General features: G+C 36.7%; 1 protein-coding gene across 3 annotated transcripts; it reads left to right on the top strand.

The window, feature by feature from the left end:
* The first annotated feature begins 251 nt into the window (after window positions 1–251).
* LOC117417617 (E3 ubiquitin-protein ligase SMURF1-like) lies at window positions 252–21866 on the top strand. 3 transcript variants are annotated; one of them, XM_034029763.3, is made up of 18 exons: window positions 252–594; window positions 11083–11121; window positions 11464–11572; window positions 12603–12736; window positions 13308–13373; window positions 13647–13722; window positions 13813–14051; window positions 14375–14459; window positions 14658–14804; window positions 14952–15153; window positions 15258–15361; window positions 15470–15584; window positions 15927–16105; window positions 16668–16805; window positions 17082–17202; window positions 17504–17705; window positions 18554–18629; window positions 19075–21866. In XM_034029763.3, the coding sequence occupies exons 1-18, from the start codon at window positions 540–542 to the stop codon at window positions 19172–19174; spliced, it is 2187 nt and encodes a 728-aa protein (XP_033885654.1). In that variant the 5' UTR covers window positions 252–539; the 3' UTR covers window positions 19175–21866. The 3 variants fall into 3 exon arrangements, with proteins under 3 accessions (XP_033885654.1, XP_033885653.1, XP_033885652.1); XM_034029762.3 differs by having other exon boundaries at window positions 18545–18629; XM_034029761.3 differs by having other exon boundaries at window positions 14625–14804; window positions 18545–18629.
* The last annotated feature ends 658 nt before the right edge of the window (window positions 21867–22524 follow it).

Here is a 22524-nt window from a genome sequence, read left to right as displayed (position 1 = left end):
TGAATTATTTTTGTTGACTACATATATATTTACTAAATGAATACTCATGTGCACGCGTTCCGTAATATTAATGTTCATACTACCTCAATGGCATGAAGCCACTCTGTACTGCTAACTGCTACCATGGCGCCATTCATAAAAATAACCAAATGCACAATCTCCCAATCGGAAACACAGAGGTCAAACTCCACCTTGCCAGGCCATTGGGCCAGGAATGTTCCCAGAAACTGTTTACATTAGCATCCCACCCAGACGCTGACGCCGCTATCGTGTGCGCGTACGTCATTACGGTATTGCGCTGACGTCGTTACGCCAGTGAGCTCGAAAATGTTTAGGAGTGTTGAGCGAGCTCGGCGCTTCGGGGGGTTTTCTAAGGAGGAAAAAATAAAAATATACCCGTGATAAACTGTTGCCAAAAAAAGAAAATAAAAATAAAAACACGTTAATTGTGTTTTCCTACACTTCCGTTTGGTGTCGAAGTTTGAATCTTAGGTTCAGTCCTAAGGGAAAGTTTGGTGGTTATTTTTTTTCCCAGAGTGATGTCGAATCCTGGCACACGAAGGAACGGGTCGAGCATCAAAATCCGTCTGACAGGTAAGCAAGCAAATATATACATCCAGTTTAAATAATGTTGGACCTAGCATAAACTCTTTTAATTTGATACCCGAGCACTTTGGGCGTGTAACTAGTTATGCACGACGTCTTGTTGTCGGTTCACTGGAAAGGGAAGTAGTTAAATTTATGTTGAGCACCGGTCCCCTCGTCTGTCTGGAAAACAGCCAGTGTAAAATCCCGTCCACAGCACTGGCATAAAAGCCAAACGATGAATGGTGTTTGATGCATTATAATGTTGTTACATTTCGCTGTAAATATTTACATTTCAGAGATTGTATGCAGTATGGTGTAACATTGGCGTCTGTGTTTGATGTAAGGTGTGATACACAGGAAATGCAGATTGGTGTGTGAGAAATGCTTTAATTTATTTAATGTGCATTAAGTCACCCGTGCAGCGGTATTGTTTGTTAACAGTGAAAACTTTTGCAATATGTGTACTACTATTTGGAGGTATTCCCTGGCTGTTGCCAGATTTTGCTGCCTGTGTAAATAAATGTAAGAAACATGGTTTGCGCATGCACAGTCCAGATGCAGCTTCCTGCCAAATTAGGAGCCTGTTTTACCCGGCAGTCCTTCTAATTTATAAACTGTCTATATGCTCCTAGAGAAGGATTTGTGTTTTTGCAAGGCAATGTACTGTACTATGTCGTAGGGTGTGTTTTGTAGTCTCCAATTAATAGCCAACAATACATGCATGTGTGTTTCGTACTTTTAATGCAGCTGCACCAAGAACTGCAGCCACAACACGACTAGAATCAACTGTTGTGAATATATATCTGCTGCATAAACCTGTATTGAAAAGCTGATTTAAGATGTCCAGGTTTATTAACTCCATTTTAGATACAACTCAAAAGTAAGTTGTTAAGCAGGATATAACGTTTGGTGTTTGTGAAACACAGATGTTTCTAGTTATCGGCATAATAAATGATTTAAAAAAAAATACAATAATAATATGCATGTTGTGTTAAAAGTATAATTACCTTTAGATAATTAATTAAAAATAAAGTAGCAGTTTACAAATGATTGGAAATGTACATAATGCAGGCTTCATCATAACTAGTTTTAGAAGCTGTGACACTACAGTAGTAGTAATAATAATAATAATAATAATAATAATTTCTTTCTTAGCGCCCTTATCCAGGAGGACTTACAGTTGTTACAAAGTATCACATTGCAGAATATCACATTACAGAGTGTCATATTACAGATTGGAGCAGTTATAAAGTACAATAAAATCAGTAGCAAATAAGATCAAATTCAAGTAAGATCAAACTAAAGAATACTGTGAATTACATTTTGAGAGTGAAGAGTAGTTAACTTACAGTAAAAATATTTCTTCTAGGAGTAAGGCATAGATGTCAGTAATATTTCTGTCGATTTTTCATGCTTCTACCTTCGATTTATGGCGTTCTTTCAGACATTTATGTTTGTTTAATTTAGTTCTAGTGACCTACACATCAGGCTGGTTGTTTATAATTCAGGTACTGCATATAAACTGTAAAATCCAATTGTCATAGCTACTGTAGCAAGGAAGCACATCCGCCCCCCATGTAATGGTTCTAGACCGGTTTAAAGACTCATGCTCGTATTTCACAACTGATGCCTCTTGTGGTTTTGCAGTGTCTGATCTGTAATTGTCCTACTAGCCTACACAATGGGTTTTAAATGCATTTAACTGTCCGTGTTTTTTTTTTTTTTTTTTTTTGTACTTGATGCCATTTATTACTTTAGTATGATTTTGATTTTTTTTTAAAGAGTTTATTTGATCAAAACCTCAGTACAAGGGGAGAGGGAGTTTTCTTTCAAAGCCTCTTTGTTTCTTTGTTGAAATGCTTCACTGCTTTGAGAGCACAGTTTTTCACTGAGCAGTAAGTGGTTATGTTGGATTGCTTTTTCATTGTGACTCTAATTTTGTATTCAAAGCTATTGCGGGGATGTAGGTCATTGACATATAGTACCTGTTCAACACCTGGCACTGTAGTATTGTCAGTAGTAGGGAATTATTAACTTGTTCACACACCAAAAAAAAAGGTGTGTGTATATATATAATTTTTTTTATTTTATTTAAAATGCATTGTTAGCTGAACTGAACCGATCAGTCTGAACAGTCTTTCTTCCAGTTGGCAGGCATGCATGTTTGCTGTCTGTTTTTTGTAAATAGGAATTTGAGGTTTTAGGTCAGGGTGTTTAAACTTTTTTTTTTTTCTTATTTCACTTTGCATCCAAATATCTGGATTGCTCTGGGTCTGTCTGATAGCCTACAAAATGCTCAGTAAGAAAAATGTAACATTTTGTGTGTCCATGTTTCAATGCAACATTTGTATCCATTATGTTAGATCTGGGTGCTCCAAAGGATCTGTGCTTCACCCTTGATAATGGTGCTGTAGGGATGTAGACTAATCCATCAGTTCCAGCTGTGCTCACCCCCCCCCCCCCCCCCCCCCCCCCCCGTGCAGATGAAAGGAATTCTAATTGGCAGTGGAATGTCTGGAGTGTCATGTAACAATGAGCATGAAGCCATTACACTGGCTGCTGCAATGTTTAGTCTTTCACTTATTTTAAATCATCAATCCATACCTTGTTCGTTCTTGGGGGAAATGTTACCACTGAGCATTGGTTTAGTCTCTATCTATCTGTCTGTCTGTCTGTCTATCTATCTATAAATAAATATTTAAATATTTAAGTATTTATTTATATTCTTTCTATTTAGTTAGATTTTAAATCATGCTTGTTCAGGCTAGAAAACAGCACCACCAAGTCTTTAGTGGTATTTGTAGGAGGAAAAGTCTGCTGTGATTTCCCCCCCCCCCATTTTTTTGTATGTAAACCCACCATTCATTAATGTACTTTATCCTTTTATTCTGTTCACATCTGCAGCCATTCTTTGCATATTCCGCCTCTGTCTGACACCCTTTATCTGCAGCTTTGCCATTAGCAGGGTGTCTCATCATTGTGTTCCTTTAATCCCTCCTAAATCTTAGCAGTTATTTCTCACCTGTTATTACTTTTCTGTGGACTCTAATGTTATGACTTAACACCTTTCACATAGTGTTAGATTGTGCTCGTGGGAATAAAAAGGTACAGTTTTTCCCCCGTGGCATGCTGCAAAACAGAGCTTCATGAAATCCACAGGGTTAATCTTTTTCAAAACATTATTTGTAGTAGTTTGAGGCAGTGAATACATTAACATTTTTTTTTTGCACAATGCAATTTCATATTCACAGCAGTGGATGCCTTTATGTTTATCTAACTGGTCTACTCGGAGTAACAATAATTTATCCTGATAATTCCTCAAGGAATGGATAGTGTTGCCAATGCAGATATTTTAGGTCACCTGTTTATAAATTAGTCTTGCTTACTACTTTTAAGATATATCTTAAGATCCACTGATCTGATTGTCATACATTATCATTCTTCCTATCCTGAATGGTTGAGCTCACAAAGTATAACCTTCAGAACATATTACTCAGAATTTGATTACATTTTGTTCCCCCAAGAAGATTTTCTGTATCTGTTTTAGTGGCCTACATTTGTATGGCAGTGGCATCTGATTTCATGACCAAAGAGGATGGTGCAAAACAGAAGTCCTTTGTAACAAGTATGGAGAAAGGCAGGGCGTATTGTGACTCTGAAAATCATTACTGTAGATTGTGTAGCACCATAGCTGGTTGCATCATTTGTTTTATGATATTCAAAATATTCTAATATTTTCTATGTTAATCACAGTTTATTCTAAAAGAAGGTTTAAGCCTCCCACACAACGAGCGCCGTCTCATATATTCTCATTGAGGAATTGAAAGGATCACACCAAAAAACTTGAGCTGTATCTCCAACTTGCAGAAGTCTTTTTCGTGGATAAAGTCTGAGACTCCAAGCTCATTAGATGCAGCCTCTACTTATATAACTAGTGGCCCTGGATTCAGTCTTTCTGCTTGGCGACAATCTGCTGGTCTTGTGGACCTTTTTGTGACATTTGGTTATCTAACTGTGCTGTTTTGTTATCCAGGGATTTGCTGATTTTCTAAGTTGTGTGATCCAGATGTGTCATCTTCTCCACACCCCTGAGCCTGGTTTGAGAGGAAGGGAAGCCATTACAAGAACTACTCAATCTTCTGTTTTTTCAGTTATTCTATTCAGAACAATTTAACTTAAGGTGGAGAAGTCCAAACTAAATGGTCACACTAATCCAAATATGAAGACACAATTATCCCACTGCTTGTTTTAAGATGCTTGTATGTTTGAAATTGGTGTTTGAATAAGGGGGCTGCATGTAGTCAATGTTCATGGAGGTGTGTGTGTGTAATACCAGGTGTTTAAACTACAAAGCTTAATTTTATGATATTTGGCTTCCTCTACAGCAAGCAAGTATACATTGTGCATTTCATTTTAAACAAACATGCTTTTATAATCCCGTCAAACCTCTACTGAGGCTTAAGACAGCACCTTTAATCTTAAACACTATAGTTTAAGAGCTGTCTATTTTATCAGCAGAGTCAGTCAAGACAAGGCCACTCCTATTCATGATACATTGAGCCTCTTGTTTGATAAGTTTAAACTGGGTCATATGACCACATGATACAGTAAAATGGTGTTTGGTAACAGCAGCAAAACAATAAGGGACTTATTTTCAAGGGACTGGACGCCCCAGTTCTGAGTCCAGTGCATAAAAAAAAAGACTTTTTTGGAATAAAGAAAGTATTGCCCAATGTTTGTAGTCCTTCGCCAGCAGTTTACAGCAATTGCTCTCAAGCATACTCTATTTGTATAGTATGCAACTAGTAACTGTACTGGTTATTTCAGTTTTTTACAAAGTGGCCCTGTGAATTAAGACTTAAACCCCACTTTGTAATTACTAATTGTTTGATTTGGGCTTGCTTTTTAATTGATGAATCATTCCCATGAAGAGATTGCAAGCCTTAGGGATTTGAAAACCCAGGACATATAGATCTGTTTTATTGTGGTCAATAAGAGGATGTTATATATATATATATATATATATACTGTCTATTTGACTTGCAATAATATAGGCATGCAACATGTGTAGGCCCTCTGATATTCCTATCTGTGTTGTCCAGCTTAGCTGGAGGATGTTTGTGGTTTATTATGCAGTCCCTGGTGACTGTCTGCTGCACTATCCTTTGTAAACTGAGACTACTGATTTGACTGAAATCATTAACCCAACTGTGTAAATAGATGCTGCTTTGTATAAAGGGTACACAAGGAGTGTGGCACGTAGACTGATACTGCTGTATCTTAAGTTCAGAGATGCCAAGATAATGTACAACCATTTGTTTGTCAAGATTTTGGAAGAGAGTGTAAACATTAGATGTCTTATAATGTTTTTCTGTTCAGCTTACAGTAAATGTGCTTGTTGCCCAAGAGTGTGACAGCTATTTCATTTACTGCATGACGTATGAATACAGGTTCAGCATTTTTTTTGTGATTGATTTTTGCATGCGTCATTGTACAATACAGTATATTGGTTTGGGATGACTTCTTTGCTAAGTTCTGTTTGAAAACATGAATCTGCTAAAAAAATAATTAAAAGCATCTTCTTACAAGTGTGGGTTGCATTGCTAGGACCATTTCATTGTTGCGTGTGTGAGCTGGACAGTGAACTCAATAAATCAGGGGGCACCTAGCAATCCAGACAGTTTTGATAGCAGGCTGGGTTATTAGAAGGGCTGGTTGTAAAGTGCACATGGTCAGTGACCTTTTAGTTCAGCTAGACATTCCAGTCCTTGTAATTGCCTTCCAAAGATACTGGGACAAACTAACTTGTTAACAGAAATGAAAATGAAGCTTTTTTTTTTTTTTAATCACTTTAATTAGATGGCATCTGGTGAAATCTGTCGACCATTCCTCAACCCCAGTATTTATGGTTTGTCTGTTACTCGGTCATGTAACTGCTTGTCTGAAATTGCTTTTAGGTGTCTGCTAAATAAACCACTAAATTGCATACTATTTAAAAATGTGTTTTACAAATTGTGTTTTTCCGCTCACTCAAGATGCAAGTAATATACTGCTGAGGACCTCCTTTCATTTACCATACTACGCTCAAAAGCAAAGGAACTAAAACACAGCTATTTTCTAAACCTGTTCTGTTGGGATATTTTGAAAATACTCAGGGTGATATTCACAACACAGCAGGTGTTTCCATGGAGATTCTTACAAAACAAAAGAGAAATACAAGCAGAGAAATTAAATTATTTAAATGTGAAGACGGCAAGTAAATTGATTGAAAACACCCATACTAATTTAAAGGGGAGCAGCCACTTGTGTATTTCAGCTTGACTTAATACTAGAGTAGCTTATACAAAATCGTATAAAGTTAAAATAAGATCTGGATCTATTAAATACTCTAGTAATAGCGTCAGACCCTATTAAAAACTATCCTATAGGGGTATTCTGTGTTGGAAAGCTGATGCTAAAGACAAAATATTATTTGTCTGGTCTTTCTGAAAATATTTTTGTTGAATTAGGAACAGATATTTTAGCCAAGCGTGTACAGTAAGGCACAGTATAAGAAAGCACAATAACTCTAAACAGGACATCTCTGCAGTACATTCATTCATTCTTAAGGACAATGTGCTGTATTGTACAGCCTGCTTTGTAAACCTGTATCAGACTTTTTTGTGTGCTGAATTGTTATGGCCAGAAGGATGCGGTGACATGTGCTAGATTCAGATTTTAATGGGAAGGATTGCCTTGCTGTTTTTTGCTGGGTTAAATGCAAAACTCTCTGACTTACCAAGTTTATACTTCCATTGTGGTGGCAGTAGCCACACGTATTCAGCAAGCATAATCGGTTTAGACTTGCTGAACAAAATATATATATATATATATATATATATATATATATATATATATATATATATATATATATATATATTTTACCCCAGCCCCCTTACTACAGTTTAAAATAAGTGTGACACTCCTATTCATCACATGATGCGTCTCTGTTGGAGCGTTTACATCATAAATCAGTCTGGTTCAATATGGGTAACAGATTAGTTTAGCCAGGCTCTAAAACTAGACAGACCACTTGATGAAGTGTAATCCAGTGCCAGCAGCAGTTGTGACGTCAAACAAGCCCCTTGAGATTGTATGCATGAATCCCTCGCTGTAAACAACGTGCATATTATTATTTATTTATTTATTTATTTATTTATTTTTTTTTATTTTTTTTGTGTGTTAATTTTGTTGCTTAATAAATAAACATTAAACAAGCAAAGGTTACTTGGTGGCCTTTTTTTTCCCTTTGCTGCTGTGGTTGATGTATCTCCACAACAGAATATTCTATATTAAGTTATAGTTGAAGATTTGCTGAACACTGTTGACAAGTATGTCTGTGACTTGTATCATTTGCCAAGGCTGTACAATATAATTGCGTCATGGTTTAATGCCTTTCATTGCACCCAACAGCACAGGTGCAGATTACCAGTGCTTTTAGCCCATGAGTTGTTCACAAACAATCTTATAAACCATTGTACTGTACACAGATAGTGAATACTGTACTAAGGTACATTTTCAAAGCCTCTCTCCTGTTATTTGTCTGAGGGGTTGGTCAGTTCCCGGTGACTCATGGCTTGGAAAGGCTTGTGTTCCTGCCCCCCTGGAATCCCCTCCCACCAAGACTCACGACAGACAGTTCTGTTGTCCCTGACTCAGACGTAGTAGATGCTGTTCCTCTGGGAGTGCATTTAGCACAGTAGGAGGATGCATGCATATTGACCTACTGTGCCTGTGCCTTAGGAAATGTCGCAACTAGTCATCCGCACCAGGATTTCCAGTTCACGTACTCTACACGTGTACAGGTTGATGGACGCAGGGTTTTTTTTTTTTAATGTTGATTTGTTTGTGCTCCTGCAGTGCTTTGCACCAAATGCTTTCTTCCTGAACTTCCTGAAGTATGCTATTCAGGGCAATGTGTATACTGCGTGTACAGCAGGAATGTTTGCCAAGCCCAATGACTCCAAATTAAGGCTACTGTTCTGTTCTGTTGACAAAATGCGGCAGTCTACTTAACAATCAGTCAGCATTTTCACATCCTTATTCGTTGAACTGAACAAAAAGACAACACTGCTGAAATTACACCACCAGGACCATCTTGTAAACTGAAGCAAACAAATAAAGTTGCACCTACCTAAGAATTCTATATTCTCATTGTTAATCTCTCATTATCGCTTCATAAACTACACTAGGATGAGACAGGAACTGCATTCCAGCCAGCTGGATCTATTGCCAGAGGCACACAATGACCTTTAGTTGGCTCACGGTGGCTTCTGTTATGAGGGTGACTGTATCTCATTCCCCTGTCAATATTAATAAAGATATATCTCAGCTGAATCAATAGATTCTGAATGTACACATGGTGTAGGTTTTTAAACCACCATTGGTATGGAGTCACTCAGTCAGTGCCAATGTAGTAGTGAGTTTACCTATTCTAGAGAGGTTTTTAAATAAATAAATAAATAAGAATAAAAAAATAATAATGTTCCCACATTCTGAACAAGAGTGAAATAACTGTAATTAGAAACCAGCGGGATCTGAAAAGTGAAATGATGGCTTATATTTCAGTAAATATCAAACTATTAGTTACTGTAAGTTGATTTGGTGTCTGCAGTTAGGGCGTGTGTGTAACTTGCAATTCATTATTGTTAGAGGGTTTTGTTGTAAAGACCTCTACAGCAAGTGTGCCCTGTGAAATTTGGCGTTCAGAAGTGTTTTAATTGCAACAGTTTGAGGAGTGCATGTTGCTGTATCATTGTGTGTAGTTATAAATCAACATGTCTCCCTAGCTATAAATAAGGGACATGTATTGTTTCTTGTTAGGCACCGAGAGAAATTCAATTTCTTACCAGCAAAAGACCGATAACAATCTAACTGAACACACCAGCAGGAAATGCTTGAAGTCTCTGGAAATTGGGGGAATTCTTATAAGTTTACTCAACATTGCTATGCCCATCTGTATCCGTTTCTGTCTTTCAATGATTAAATTACATTTTAACCTTTGATTGTCAGTAAAGTCCAACACATGTAGCCTATATCGCACACCGAGTATTTGATGTAATTACCAGTCTTTCCATTCCTGGGTGCTACCTCCAGGATCAGTCTCCCAAATACTCACTCCAAATTATTCACGATTGATGCAAGTAGAGGTGCAACACCATAATAATAGATCATAGATCAAATTTCCATTCTTATATTTAAAAAATAACAAATGTTAAACAGAGCAACGTTTCGGCCAGATGGCCTTCATCGAGCTGTGGTGGAATTATCAAGCGTTGGCATACTGGTAAGAAAAGTTACTCAAAAGAAACAATACATTTTATTGTTAAAATGTTAGGTAAATATACTTCCCCATTTGTAATTTGATTGGCTGTTGAGCTAGCTGTATCCTTGATTAGAGATGCCTTTTTGTGAAGGGCTCACACATACCTGTCTCTAGCTACCCATAAAAATAATGTACTGTGCTGAGTGCTCTTGCTCTTTGGAGCCTTTTTTCCTGTAACACTGAAATAGTTCCAGATCTCGCTTCCCAGAATAGCAGTCTCTGAGAATAGTATAGTCTAGTCAACATAACCTACTGTACCTGTTTTCTTTGCATTTCCCAGCAGTTTGTTTTGCTGCTATTCAGATTCCACTTGTACGTTTAAGAGGTAGTGTACACACAGCATGCAACTAAAGATGCAGAAATAATTTCTCAATGAAACAAAGCAAAGGTGCCATGGTAAATCAGTAGGCTGATAACGTCTCAAATGCAGCGCTATTGTTGCGAGCAGTTACGACACAGTAATTAGAATTGGCTCAATTCAGACAGCATACCAAACCCTGAGGGTCCAGTCTGTTCAGACTTTTAATTTCTGTTATCTGAAGCTTTAGAGATGAACTTCCTTAGCAATCCTTTACAATATACTTTTCTACAGCAAAGTATATTGTAAATGTTCAGTAAGATGTACTGTTTAAACTACTCGGGTGAAATTCCTAAACTGTTAACTGGACAATTACTGTAAATCAATTGTAAATTATTTGACTGGACAGCCATATTTAAAAAAAGAAAATACAAATAGTGTTTTATAGCGGCATTTGTGTGTGAAAGTGGTATATCTGCTACTAAATTCGCTTGATAGGTTATTCATTTTCTTTAACTTGAACAGTTTTCTTCATACTAAATAGGAGTGTGGTTTTGAAAATGCTAGTTTCACCATTTTGTTATGCAGATTGGTCTATAGGTCTTGGCATAGCTGTTAAGTGTGAGCGGTACAGCTTGGTTTGCTGTGTTTTTAATCTCCATTTCATTTACTGTATAAAGAAATAAGCTCAAAGTTAGTTTATTATTTCTAAAATGTGAGCTTTGCTGAGGATTGTACACGAGTCCAGAAACTGTAAGTGAAAATGGAGCATGGTAAAAAGCTGAAAACACACTGAAACTGTTTTTTTTTTTTTTCTTTTCTTTTCTTGCAGTATTATGTGCCAAGAACCTGGCAAAGAAGGATTTCTTCAGTAAGTAAACTCCAAATCTTTGGGTCATTTTATACTTATTTCCCCTAATAAAAAAATATGTTTTTCTCTTTGCTGTTGCTAGTAATGGTCACCACTTACTCTGGTGCAACAGTATATTGCAATATTTTGAATAATAATGGGAAATTTTACACACATTTGGAAGCATTTTGCAATTTAAGTGGAAGCTACTGTAAAAACTAAAAGCAATATTACTACAAGCTTGCTCTTGAATCCTGATTTGTCACAGTATGACAGTATGTGGACAGTTTCAGATACGGTAGCTCACGCTGTTGTCTTTTTGTAACATGATTCAGGCTCATCATGTATTTCCGTCTGTCACAGGGTTACCTGACCCTTTTGCCAAAATAGTAGTAGATGGATCAGGTCAGTGCCATTCGACAGACACAGTGAAGAGCACACTGGACCCAAAGTGGAACCAGCACTATGATCTGTGAGTAATTTTTAATTTAGTTATTATTATCATCATATACTTTTACTTAATCTTCTACTTTTAGGCACATGGAAACCTGTCACGAGCGATACTTTATTGCATCATCTTTTAAATATTCAACATTTTACACCTTATCTGAAGAAGAGACTCGAGTATTGAAAGCTAGCATTTGTATATGATAGTTACTCTAATTTTAAACAGTATCCTTTCTCAACAATTTTCTCAATTAACTGAAAAGGGACTTATGTGGGTCTGAGCTTTTGCAGTTTAGCGTTTCATAAAATATGTGAAATATCAAAAACCTAATTAGTCATTTTAAGCTTTCCACCCATTTTATTGTAAGAACATTACACTGTATTTTATAAAGATCACTCTGACCTGAAGTTCATTCAGGGAAACAATTATGTTCAATTGATCCTTTTGAGCTTCAATGAGAGAATGCTTTTAAGGGTCACGTGTGAGTGTCATACGTCTCTGGTGTTCAATGCCTGTTTTATGGAAAGAATGGATTAATCAATTACTCAGTGATTTGCCAAGATAATAGTCAATACACTTGTGAAGTCTGTCTGCCTGGGCCTTGACAACACTTTTAGTTTTCCAATCCAGCTTGTTGCCTGCACATACATTAGTAGTTTAGAAGACTCTTGCACACTCAGTTTAACAATCTTCCAGGGAAACGCATAGTCTAAGTGACATTGTCACAGTGGTACGCTGCAAACTTGTAATGTTTCATGCTGTTCCACTACTGGTAATGTCATCCCATGGATGAGAGCTATTAAGGCAAGTGAGCGCCTTTTTAGAAATGACTGCTCCTGTATGACTTGAGGTGCCAACCGTACCATCTTTTGCAGTCTGACAAGTTACTTTCCTTGCTCTGCAACAATCTATGAATTAGTCAGAAAAATAATACAGTGTTTCATATGTTAAATTGCAAAGTATCATCTGAGTCATATGCTTATTGTGTGTGTTAGCTGCCTTGATGTGTTTTTAAGGCTTCTCTATTTGTTTTAATTGTTCCCTCCTCTACCAGATATATTGGAAAAACAGACTCGATCACGATCAGTGTATGGAACCACAAGAAAATCCACAAGAAACAGGGAGCTGGCTTCCTGGGCTGTGTGAGACTCTTATCCAATGCGATCAGCAGGCTAAAGGACACTGGCTGTATGTACCTTTTCACTGATTTGCTGCATTAATGTGTTATTCTTATTTTATTATTATTTGTTTATTTAGCAGACGCCTTTATCCAAGACGACTTACAGAGACTAGGGTGTGTGAACTATGCATCAGCTGCAGAGTCACTTACAACAACGTCTCACCCGAAAGACGGAGCACAAGGAGGTTAAGTGACTTGCTCAGGGTCACACAATGAGTTAGTGGCTGAGATGGGATTTGAACCGGGGACCTCCTGGTTACAAGCCCTTTTCTTTAACCACTGGACCACACAGCCTCATCAACCACTGCCCTATCAGCATTGCATTGCCATAGCGTTTCAGACTAACTTTCTAGACGGGGGTTGAAGCGTGACCTGCATAGAAACGGCTTGATAAATTAGCTTGAAAATAAATGGTATTAGTAAAAAGCAGCCTGTTTGGGTGTATATATTTAGTGATGGCTTTTATGTTTTTTTGTTTAGCTAGTACCACTGCTGTTTTATCTCCAGGTAAGTTGATTGTAGGGTAAGCACAGTTCTTAAAGTGAAACCATTTTATTTTTGTGTGCCCCCCCCAAACAGACCAACGTTTGGATCTATGCAAACTAAACCCCACTGACAGCGATGCAGTACGTGGCCAAATAGTAGGTAAGGACTGTGGTTTAATGTGTGGTTTATAAAGAGGTACGTCTGGCTATAATCTTTAGTACTAACTGAAAGCTTTCTGCTAACTGGCAGCAGTTTTGGTGGAAACTGATAATTTAAGGGTTTTAAAAAAATTGGCAACCGTTTTATTTTTCTTGCAACAGATATGAAATCTCTAATTGAATATATAATGCATGGTTTTCAGTAACTGACTTAACTTGTTTTTTTTAAATCAAGTGTATAGTTAAATGTTAAAGGTTGTTTGTTTTATTGTAGTAAATTTACAGACTCGAGACAGGATAGGCACTGGAGGACCTGTTGTGGACGGTAGAGGACTTTTAGAAAATGAAGGGTGAGTGATGGAAATTCTTGGGCTACTGTTAACCTGCTGAGCACTTTTTTAAAGTTGTAACGGCTACTTTGTTATTTTTGAAAAATTTAGCCCAGTTTTTGAAGACTCGGGGCCCGGAAGGCCGCTCAGCTGTTTCATGGAGGAGCCGTTGCCATACACAGACAGCACTGGAGCCGCAGGGGGAGGGAACTGCCGCTTCCTGGAATCGCCCAATCAAGAGCAGAGGCTTCAGGCACAGCGCCTCCGAAATCAAGACACCAGAGGTCACGCACACACCCCTCAGAACCGGCCACATGGGAGCCAATCCCCCGACCTGCCTGAGGGTTACGGTAGGTTCAACCCTTGTAAATACATTTGATGTGACAGAGGTCCCCCCAGTATATATGGAAGGTGCTAATGGATAAAATATTTAATTTTTTTTTAATCTGTGTTCCTGCTGTTTCAGCCTTTTTTTAAACAAGCCATCTCACAGGAGGTTAGCTTTCAGGCTGCTTTCTGTTGGTTTCACAGGAGGCTGTAAAAATAATGCTGTTTTTATTTTAATGTTTAAATTGTGTGGGGTTGTGTTTTTATTTATTTATTTTTTGTAGTAAAATGTGTATGTGTGTTTTTTTTTAATTTATTGATTTTTTTATTTTCGTATTTCCACCAGAACAAAGGACGACAGTACAGGGGCAGGTGTACTTTCTACATACACAGACTGGAGTCAGTACCTGGCACGACCCAAGAATACCAAGGTGGGGAGATGCCTGATCCGTGTTGAACAATGTATAGTGCCCCATCATTGTTCTGTAGTGTCTTTTTAAATGTTTTAGACTGAAGCTGACTTGCTGTACATTTCGCCTATTCTTTAGCTTATCGATAATAAAAAGTGATATATATATTTTTCTTTTTGTCTTTAGGGTTAATAACGGTTTGCAATGGTATTTCCGCAGGGACCTCAACAGTGTCAGCTGCGAAGATTTAGGTCCTCTGCCTCCAGGGTGGGAGGTCAGAAGTACAGTATCGGGAAGGATATATTTTGTGGACCACAATAACAGAACGACACAATTCACAGACCCAAGATTGCACCACATAATGAGGTAGGACTCCCAGTTGGCAATTATTTAAAACATTCTGTGTTAGTTTTTTTGCATACAGTATAATCGACAAGGATCATGCATTTCTCCCCGTTCTGGAATAACCTTTTTATTTATATTTTTTATTTGTTCTCTGATTTACCATGACAGTCAGCATTCTCAGGTAAAGGAATCAGGCCAGCAGCTGCCAGTGCAGACTGAGGTTCCTCCAGAGGATGGAGAAGGAGAGCTCCCTGTACGCTATGAGAGGGACTTGGTGCAGAAACTGAAATTGCTAAGGCATGAGCTCTCATTGCAGCAGCCACAAGCCGGGCACTGTCGCATTGAGGTATCCAGGGAGGAGATTTTTGAGGTAAGGGATCCGAAGGATGTGTGTGTTTTTTTTTTCTTTCTTTGGTTAAGAATCCATAGTATGTGTTATATATTTGAGCTGTTTGTGTTTTTATTGGCCCATAGGAGTCTTACAGACAGATCATGAAGATGCGACACAAAGACCTGAAGAAAAGGCTGATGGTAAAATTCCGGGGAGAAGAAGGACTGGACTATGGTGGGGTGGCAAGGTAAAACACCTTTTTTTTTTTTTTTTTTTTTTTTTTTTTGTCTTGATCAGGCTTTTTGTTTCAGAGTGAATCAAGTGCCTATTTTTATTGTCTCCTTTCTTCTTTAAGGGAGTGGTTGTATCTCTTGTGTCATGAAATGCTAAATCCGTATTATGGACTGTTCCAGTATTCCACGGATAACATTTACACGCTGCAAATAAATCCAGACTCCTCTATTAATCCGGTAAGATTGTGTTCCCCTCCGTCCCCCCCATCCCAATTAAATAGTTATTCCTTTAGTTGAACAGTAATTAAATGAATTCAAAGTCTAATGAGTTGCCATAGAAAAATGATCCTGCTGTACTAGAATATGAAATATTTTTGGGATGTTTGTGTCTTGCACAGTACCCATAAGATAAAACCACAGTATTAAAGGAGCATCTCCTGCCTGTTGATGTTCTGGCCAGTATTGCATCAACTTAAGACTTCCAAATATTGTAATGTTGCAATAAGTCCCCTGGATGGCAGTGTTAACCCTTTAAGTGTTTACCCCCCCCCCCCCCCCTCTCTTGTTGTTCTCTTGCAGGATCATTTGTCTTATTTCCACTTTGTTGGGCGGATAATGGGCCTGGCTGTTTTCCATGGACACTACATTAACGGAGGTTTTACACTGCCTTTCTATAAGCAGCTGCTGGGAAAACCCATACAGCTGTCCGACCTGGAAACTGTGGATCCGGAGTTGCACAAAAGCTTAGTGTGGATCCTGTAAGTCAAACTGCTGGCATGCCTCCTTGTTCAGATAGAATACGAATGGAGGAAAAACAAATATGTATAACGGTTTCTTATTTTAATGCTATTGAAAATGCAGGCCATTTTGTTAAGGATATCATTTAAACCTACTCCTTTTCGCTAATGAAGATGATTATTCTCTGAGAGCACCATGTGAAAATCGCAAGAATGTGATCAGAATACAAAAGTGGTAACTACAAATGTGTGTCCACATTGTTCCGCACCAAAGCAGAGGCTCCTGCTATGTAAAACTTTTTTTTTTTTTCTTTTCAACAAAGACACTTTATGTAGTGAACAGTCAACTCCTCTGTACTATAACCCTGCAATATTAAGTAACTTCCAGAAAATTAAGTCATATGTGCTGTGTTGTGTTTTTCTAAGTGCCTTTTAGCAGTATTTAGTGTTGAAAAGGTCAACGTTTCCTTTCAGACTTCTATTTAATGTAACAGTAGTTCTGTAGTTCATTTCTGAATTCTAGGTTATTTCTACTCTTGTCACTGTACAACCTGTAAGTGACTGTGTTCCTTTTTATTTCCAGTGAGAATGACATCACCCCAGTACTGGATCACACATTTTGTGTAGAGCATAATGCATTTGGTAAATTTCTCCAACATGAACTCAAACCAAATGGAAGAAACATTCCTGTAACAGAGGAGAACAAGAAGGAATATGTAAGGTGAGGCACAGATAAATAGTGCTGAAATGAAACGCCACTTTGTCTTTTGAGCACATTTATCAAAAACTTTTAGATTATGGTGATTTTGTGCATCCCCAATTTTATTTATTTATTTATTTTTCAAAGTTAAATCAATTGCAAAGATCTAATCTTTTCAACAAATTTCTCTTCCCTAATAGTTTGGTGCATGTTGATATGGATTTTTCTACATTGGTAACTCAATTGTAAATCCCTGTTCAATATGGTCCTTGAAAATTACATTTTCTTTCGTTTCAGGTTATACGTGAACTGGAGGTTTATGAGAGGGATTGAGGCTCAGTTTCTAGCCTTGCAAAAAGGATTTAACGAGTTGATTCCACAGCATTTGTTAAAGCCCTTTGAACACAAGGAACTAGAGGTGATGCACATGAGATATTACCTTGCATCTAAAATGGGTGCAATGAATTCAAGTATATGAAAAGTTTTATATATTGCATTGTGAAACGTTGTAATCACACCGATTTTACAAACAAACTGATAATAGTAACTTAAATGCATTGCTCTCAACATTGATCTGTGGCAATTACAAGAGCAACATAACCTGGGTCGAATCTGATTCCATCAGGTTTACCTTTCGTTTTCATGTAATATGGCGGTAATGTCCCTGGTGGTGGTGTTCTCCTTTCATAGCTTGATACTAATTTGTGTTTGTTTTACAGCTAATCATTGGAGGCCTGGGTAAGCTAGACCTCAACGACTGGAAGGCCAATACCCGGCTGAAGCACTGTGTGGCTGACAGCAACATGGTCAAGTGGTTCTGGCAGGCAGTGGAATCGTTTGATGAGGAGAGGAGAGGAAGGCTTCTGCAGTTCGTTACAGGCTCCACCCGCGTCCCTCTGCAGGGGTTCAAAGCACTGCAAGGTGGCTGTTGAATAAACTGAGCTACTTGTATAGCCCAAGTCAAGCTTAAGAAAAGGGTTAAAACATGTCCAAACTCCTCTGTGTCCTATCGATATAGTAGTCTAATTTATATTTTGATTGGTCAAAGAAGTGGAATGCACTGTATAATGGCAAAGTGTGTCTTATTTGTATTGCGCGCATATATATATATATATATATATATATATATATATAGAAAAATATAGAAAAATTTATTTCAGCCATGATAAGAAATTGTCTCACAGCCGTCATATTTTGGGCAAACAGAATTTGGTTTGATAAATAGGGTGTATCTTAACACTTGGGTATAACTGTCGTTTTGTCTGTAAACAGCTTTTTTTAAATATAACAAAAATTACAAAAAACATTGAGCTTTTTATTGCAAGTTTATGCTGTATAACTATTTTATAACTATAAATCATATTCTATATCAGATACATTTATTTTTACATCTTTAGAAGTTATTCACAGTTACAGATTATAAATTGGCCACCTCCTGCTGCTTGGAGCTTAGCGTAACCTTTTTAATGTGAAGCCTGTACATGTTTAATGCCATCCTGGATGACACCAACGTATGGAATAAATGATCATGTTAGACTCAGCTTTGTAAGCTTGTGTTTGCTTACAGTAATAAAGGTAACACTTTTATATGATTTATTTTTAATTTGAAAAACTACTAGGCAACTTACAGACTGCAGTCTAAAATAGCACTTGCTTTAAAAAAACAAACATATTTTTTGACTTCAACAGAATTGGCTAAAATGTTGGACCTTTTTTTAATGTGTTTTTGGTAACTGTTAACTAGAATGTATGTTTGTAAGGTTCTACAGGTTCTGCAGGACCCAGACTCTTCACTATCCATCTGATCGATGCCAACACAGATAACCTGCCCAAAGCCCACACTTGGTAAGACTAAACTGTTATGATACAATTTTATTTGTAAGCTTTTCTGATTTATCATATTGATAGGAATTATAATATATATATATATATATATATATATATATATATATATATATATATATATATATATATATATATATATATATATATATATATATATATATAATAAAAATAAATAAATAAATAAATAAATAAATAAATTATGTATGTATGTGCTGGAGATTTCAAACCTCCCTCACCTTTCTTGCCTTATCTACATGATTTGAATAAATTTGATTTTTATTTAAACACACATCATTCGCATTTTGCGATTTTTGATAATTTAGTTTTATTTTTTATAACAATGCATGCATTTTGTCTTTGCAAACCGGTTTGTTTGCACTGCAAAAATTAAATTAAAAATCTATGTACCTTTTTGTTTTTATGAAATTATTTACTTTTTCATCAGCTTTAATCGGATTGACATCCCGCCGTACGAAACGTATGAAAAGCTGTATGAGAAACTTGTGACTGCCGTGGAGGAGACCTGTGGGTTTGCTGTGGAGTGAATATGAGACCAGCACGTGCTGCTTGAGCAGTAACCAAAACCAGAAGAGGAATGTCCTGTGAGCTTCCTGCTGAGCACTGTGTAGTGAGACGACAGTGAAAGTTACGCCTGGGATAGGAACCAGCACCCGATGACACAGAGCAGCTCTCCTGAGGGATAAAATAATCGCTGTGGATGGCTACAAATTGAAACCCTTTCTAAGAAGAGATTTATTCTTATTTATTTTTTTTCTTGGTGTGGTTTGAGGCTGTTTGTAAGATGGACGGTTTAATGAATACACTTCGGGTCTGAAAGTTGATCAATGTGGATTAGGTTATGGAAGTCTTGGTTTCTTGTCCTTAAGCATTTATAGTAATTTAGCCAATTTGGGCTGCTAAACTGCGTTCATTGCATAACAGAACCACCCAAATGTAGGTCCTAAAAAAAAAAAAAGCTGAATATGGATCCGATCTAGGTAATGCCCTTGTTATCTCAATATTTATTATTAACACTTTATTATTATTACGATTATTATTATTATTATTTTAAATCATCAATTTTAATCATAAATGATTGGATCATTTTGGGCTGATTACCAGATATCAATTTCTTGTCTCGGTTTCTTCTGATTACCGCTGTGACATGCATTGATTTGTTCCATGAACTCCTATATTTAAAAAAATCTAATAAATAAAATACAATTTAAAGCTGGTAAAAAAATCAAATAAAACAATGAATATACTGGATATGCAATAATCTGGTACAGGATAGTACAGGCCTTCCTTGGACCTCCTTATTGGCCTACTATTTTAAAAAATGTTTTGGCAGCCCAAATTGTATTGTGGCTAACTTGAGTACTTACGGTGGGGTGGGGTGGGGTGGGGGGAAATTCACACACTAAACTACTGTGGTGTTTTTTTCGTCAGAAACAATGTGCACCTTTGCAGGAATCTCACAGTTTTAAGTCAAGTAGGAAACGGCAGCTTTTTTCAATTTTTATTTTGTAAATACTTATTTTTTGTTTCCCAACATTTTATGCTTGAAACTTTATATGATGATTTGCACATAGGAACAGTCCTAGTCCCCATTTGATTTTTTTTTTTTAAAATACATTATTTATATACTTTTTCAGTAAGTTGTACCATAAGAAGAGAAAGAATGCACGATCAGAATGTTATGACAGGTAACTGTTTATGCAAGAGATATGAATGAATACAGATCCATAATTCTAAAGTTCATTCTGAAAGAACAGTTTCGAATAGTTGTGTAAAAGTGGAGCTACTGAATATACACATTTTAATGTCTGGCCTTACAGTATTTTATAGAGATAATCAACCATTTATGTTTTAGCAGTTTTGAGGATGAGAGTACTGACTGATGGACTGAGTGTGTGTTTTATTTATATAAATTTAAGTGGTCGCTACTAACTCTAATCCAAGCATTTAAATGGTAGGTGTTAAGTAATGTTTCTACACAATAAATAGTGACAAAAGACCTTTGTGCTTGGTCAGCTTCCTGACCTGAAGTGAAGATCGATATGAGTAGCAGTACCTCAGTTCCATTTGGTGATAGTGTAGGTGTTTATTTTTGTATTTTCTATTTGCACAAGAAAGAAAGGCAACAAACAGTATTTTAAAACTTTTGGAGTAGTCTTAAGTGTCATGATCAACTGTGTGCCTGATTTGTTTCCTTAGTTGCTTGCAGTCACAAATGATTACATACAATATAATAAACAGATCTTGCATTTCCACTTAGATGGGTTTTGTAGCATTTTTTAAAAATCTCTAACCCATTTCACTACAGCTCTGTTAGATATATTACCTAAAGTTTTGGTTCAAAACAAACTTCTATGGTGTTTATGCCGTGGGTGTGACTGTAGAAGCGAGGTCTCCTACACTTAGTCCCTGTAAGATGCATGACATTGTGTTAAGTCCCTGAAATGCATGAAGCACACATCACCCACTTTTAAAAGATTAAGCATTTACGCGTCCTTTTTATTATCTTTTTGTACGTCTGCTCAGTGTAATAAATAATCGATGCTGCAATAATTATAATTTAATTACAACCATACACATTACTATAAAGAAACTTAGCAATAAATTTAGGCGACGGTTTTGATGAGAAGTTTGTCTTGAATGCAGTGCACAGTGACAAATCATTTTTGGCTGTCCATCTTGATGTAAGTATTTGTTTTAGTACAGTAACTTTAATTACACCACCCCCCCTCCCAAAAGAAATATGATTAATATATTAAAAGATAGAAAGTCTTCCATCAATTTGGTATTTCAATCTGATGGGTAGGGAATACGTACTAAAGGAGGTCTAAGCTTAATACACAGTGCTTGAATTGCATGGCACCATGTTATCCTCTTCAAATATAAGAAATGAGCCAACTTCTCGTTAAGTGTTCCTCAACCACTTGATGTATTTAAAAAAAAAAAAAATAGTACTATTACTATGTAATGTCCTTTTTTATTGTATTGCTGCTATTCTTGTTGTTGTTCCCATCTTTTTTGAAAGCTGATATTATTTGTGAAAGCTGTACACTAATCTCTTTATGTATAAATGAAAGTATTTAAAAAATGCTGCTATTATTAAACTAGGTAATGATAGAACTTGATAGAGATGACGGTTGGAATTAGCAGTGATTGAGGCTAGACCCCGGAGGTCACATTTCATGTTTGTGATATATGCAATAAAAACTGACAACTTTATATACTTGTTTCTATGTTTACATGTGATTTTTGTTTTGAATTGTGTTGGTTCTGAATCTATATACTTATGGACTGTGTTACCTGTGATGTATATTCTGTACAGCAACACTTTATCCACATTCACCTTTTAAAAAACAAAATAATAAATAAATTCTTGTTTTATACCCATTTGCTGTACACCCCTTTCAAATTGGCACATTTTTCTGTTTTATTGACAGTCCATCATAGTCTGTTTATGCATATATATTTAAAGCATATGCAGTATGCTTTACAAAAATGTACAATTCTCAAATGCCTTCACCATAATTTATCAACAGCACTTAATGTTAGTCAATGTAATTATTTTAATTGGCATCTAATCACGGTACCCTCTTAACCTCTCTCTATCAGTTCTACAGGAGCAAGCAGCATCTTCCCTGCACCCACAAGCTCATTTTGCAAACAAAACGCAAGACATTCAAAAAGTCTCTGCATTTCCAGCCAGGAAGTGCTTTTCAGCACAGGTGTCGCTCATGTGTATGGTTAAATGGTTATGTAATGAGTTCAAAGCAAAGTTGAATTCAGTACTACAAATAGCTGATAAACTTGGATTTATCAGGAACAGTATGGCTGTTTTTTTTCAGTATGCGAAATGTACTTCAGGTACATCCTTTTTTAA

This window comes from Acipenser ruthenus, chromosome 13 (assembly GCF_902713425.1).
Source record: "Acipenser ruthenus chromosome 13, fAciRut3.2 maternal haplotype, whole genome shotgun sequence".
Classification (NCBI taxonomy): Eukaryota; Metazoa; Chordata; class Actinopteri; order Acipenseriformes; family Acipenseridae; genus Acipenser; species Acipenser ruthenus.
The sequence above is the reverse complement of the archived record's forward strand: the minus strand, read 5'-3'. Positions and strand labels throughout refer to the sequence as shown.

Bases quoted from the DNA above. Each gene is read 5' to 3' on its own strand.
- LOC117417617 (XM_034029761.3), top strand. From the start codon at position 540: ATGTCGAATCCTGGCACACGAAGGAACGGGTCGAGCATCAAAATCCGT. The intron at 14,460-14,624 runs GTGGGGAGATGC...TTTTGTCTTTAG, and splicing joins CACGACCCAAGAATACCAAG to GGTTAATAACGGTTTGCAAT. The intron at 15,154-15,257 runs GTAAGGGATCCG...ATTGGCCCATAG, and splicing joins CCAGGGAGGAGATTTTTGAG to GAGTCTTACAGACAGATCAT.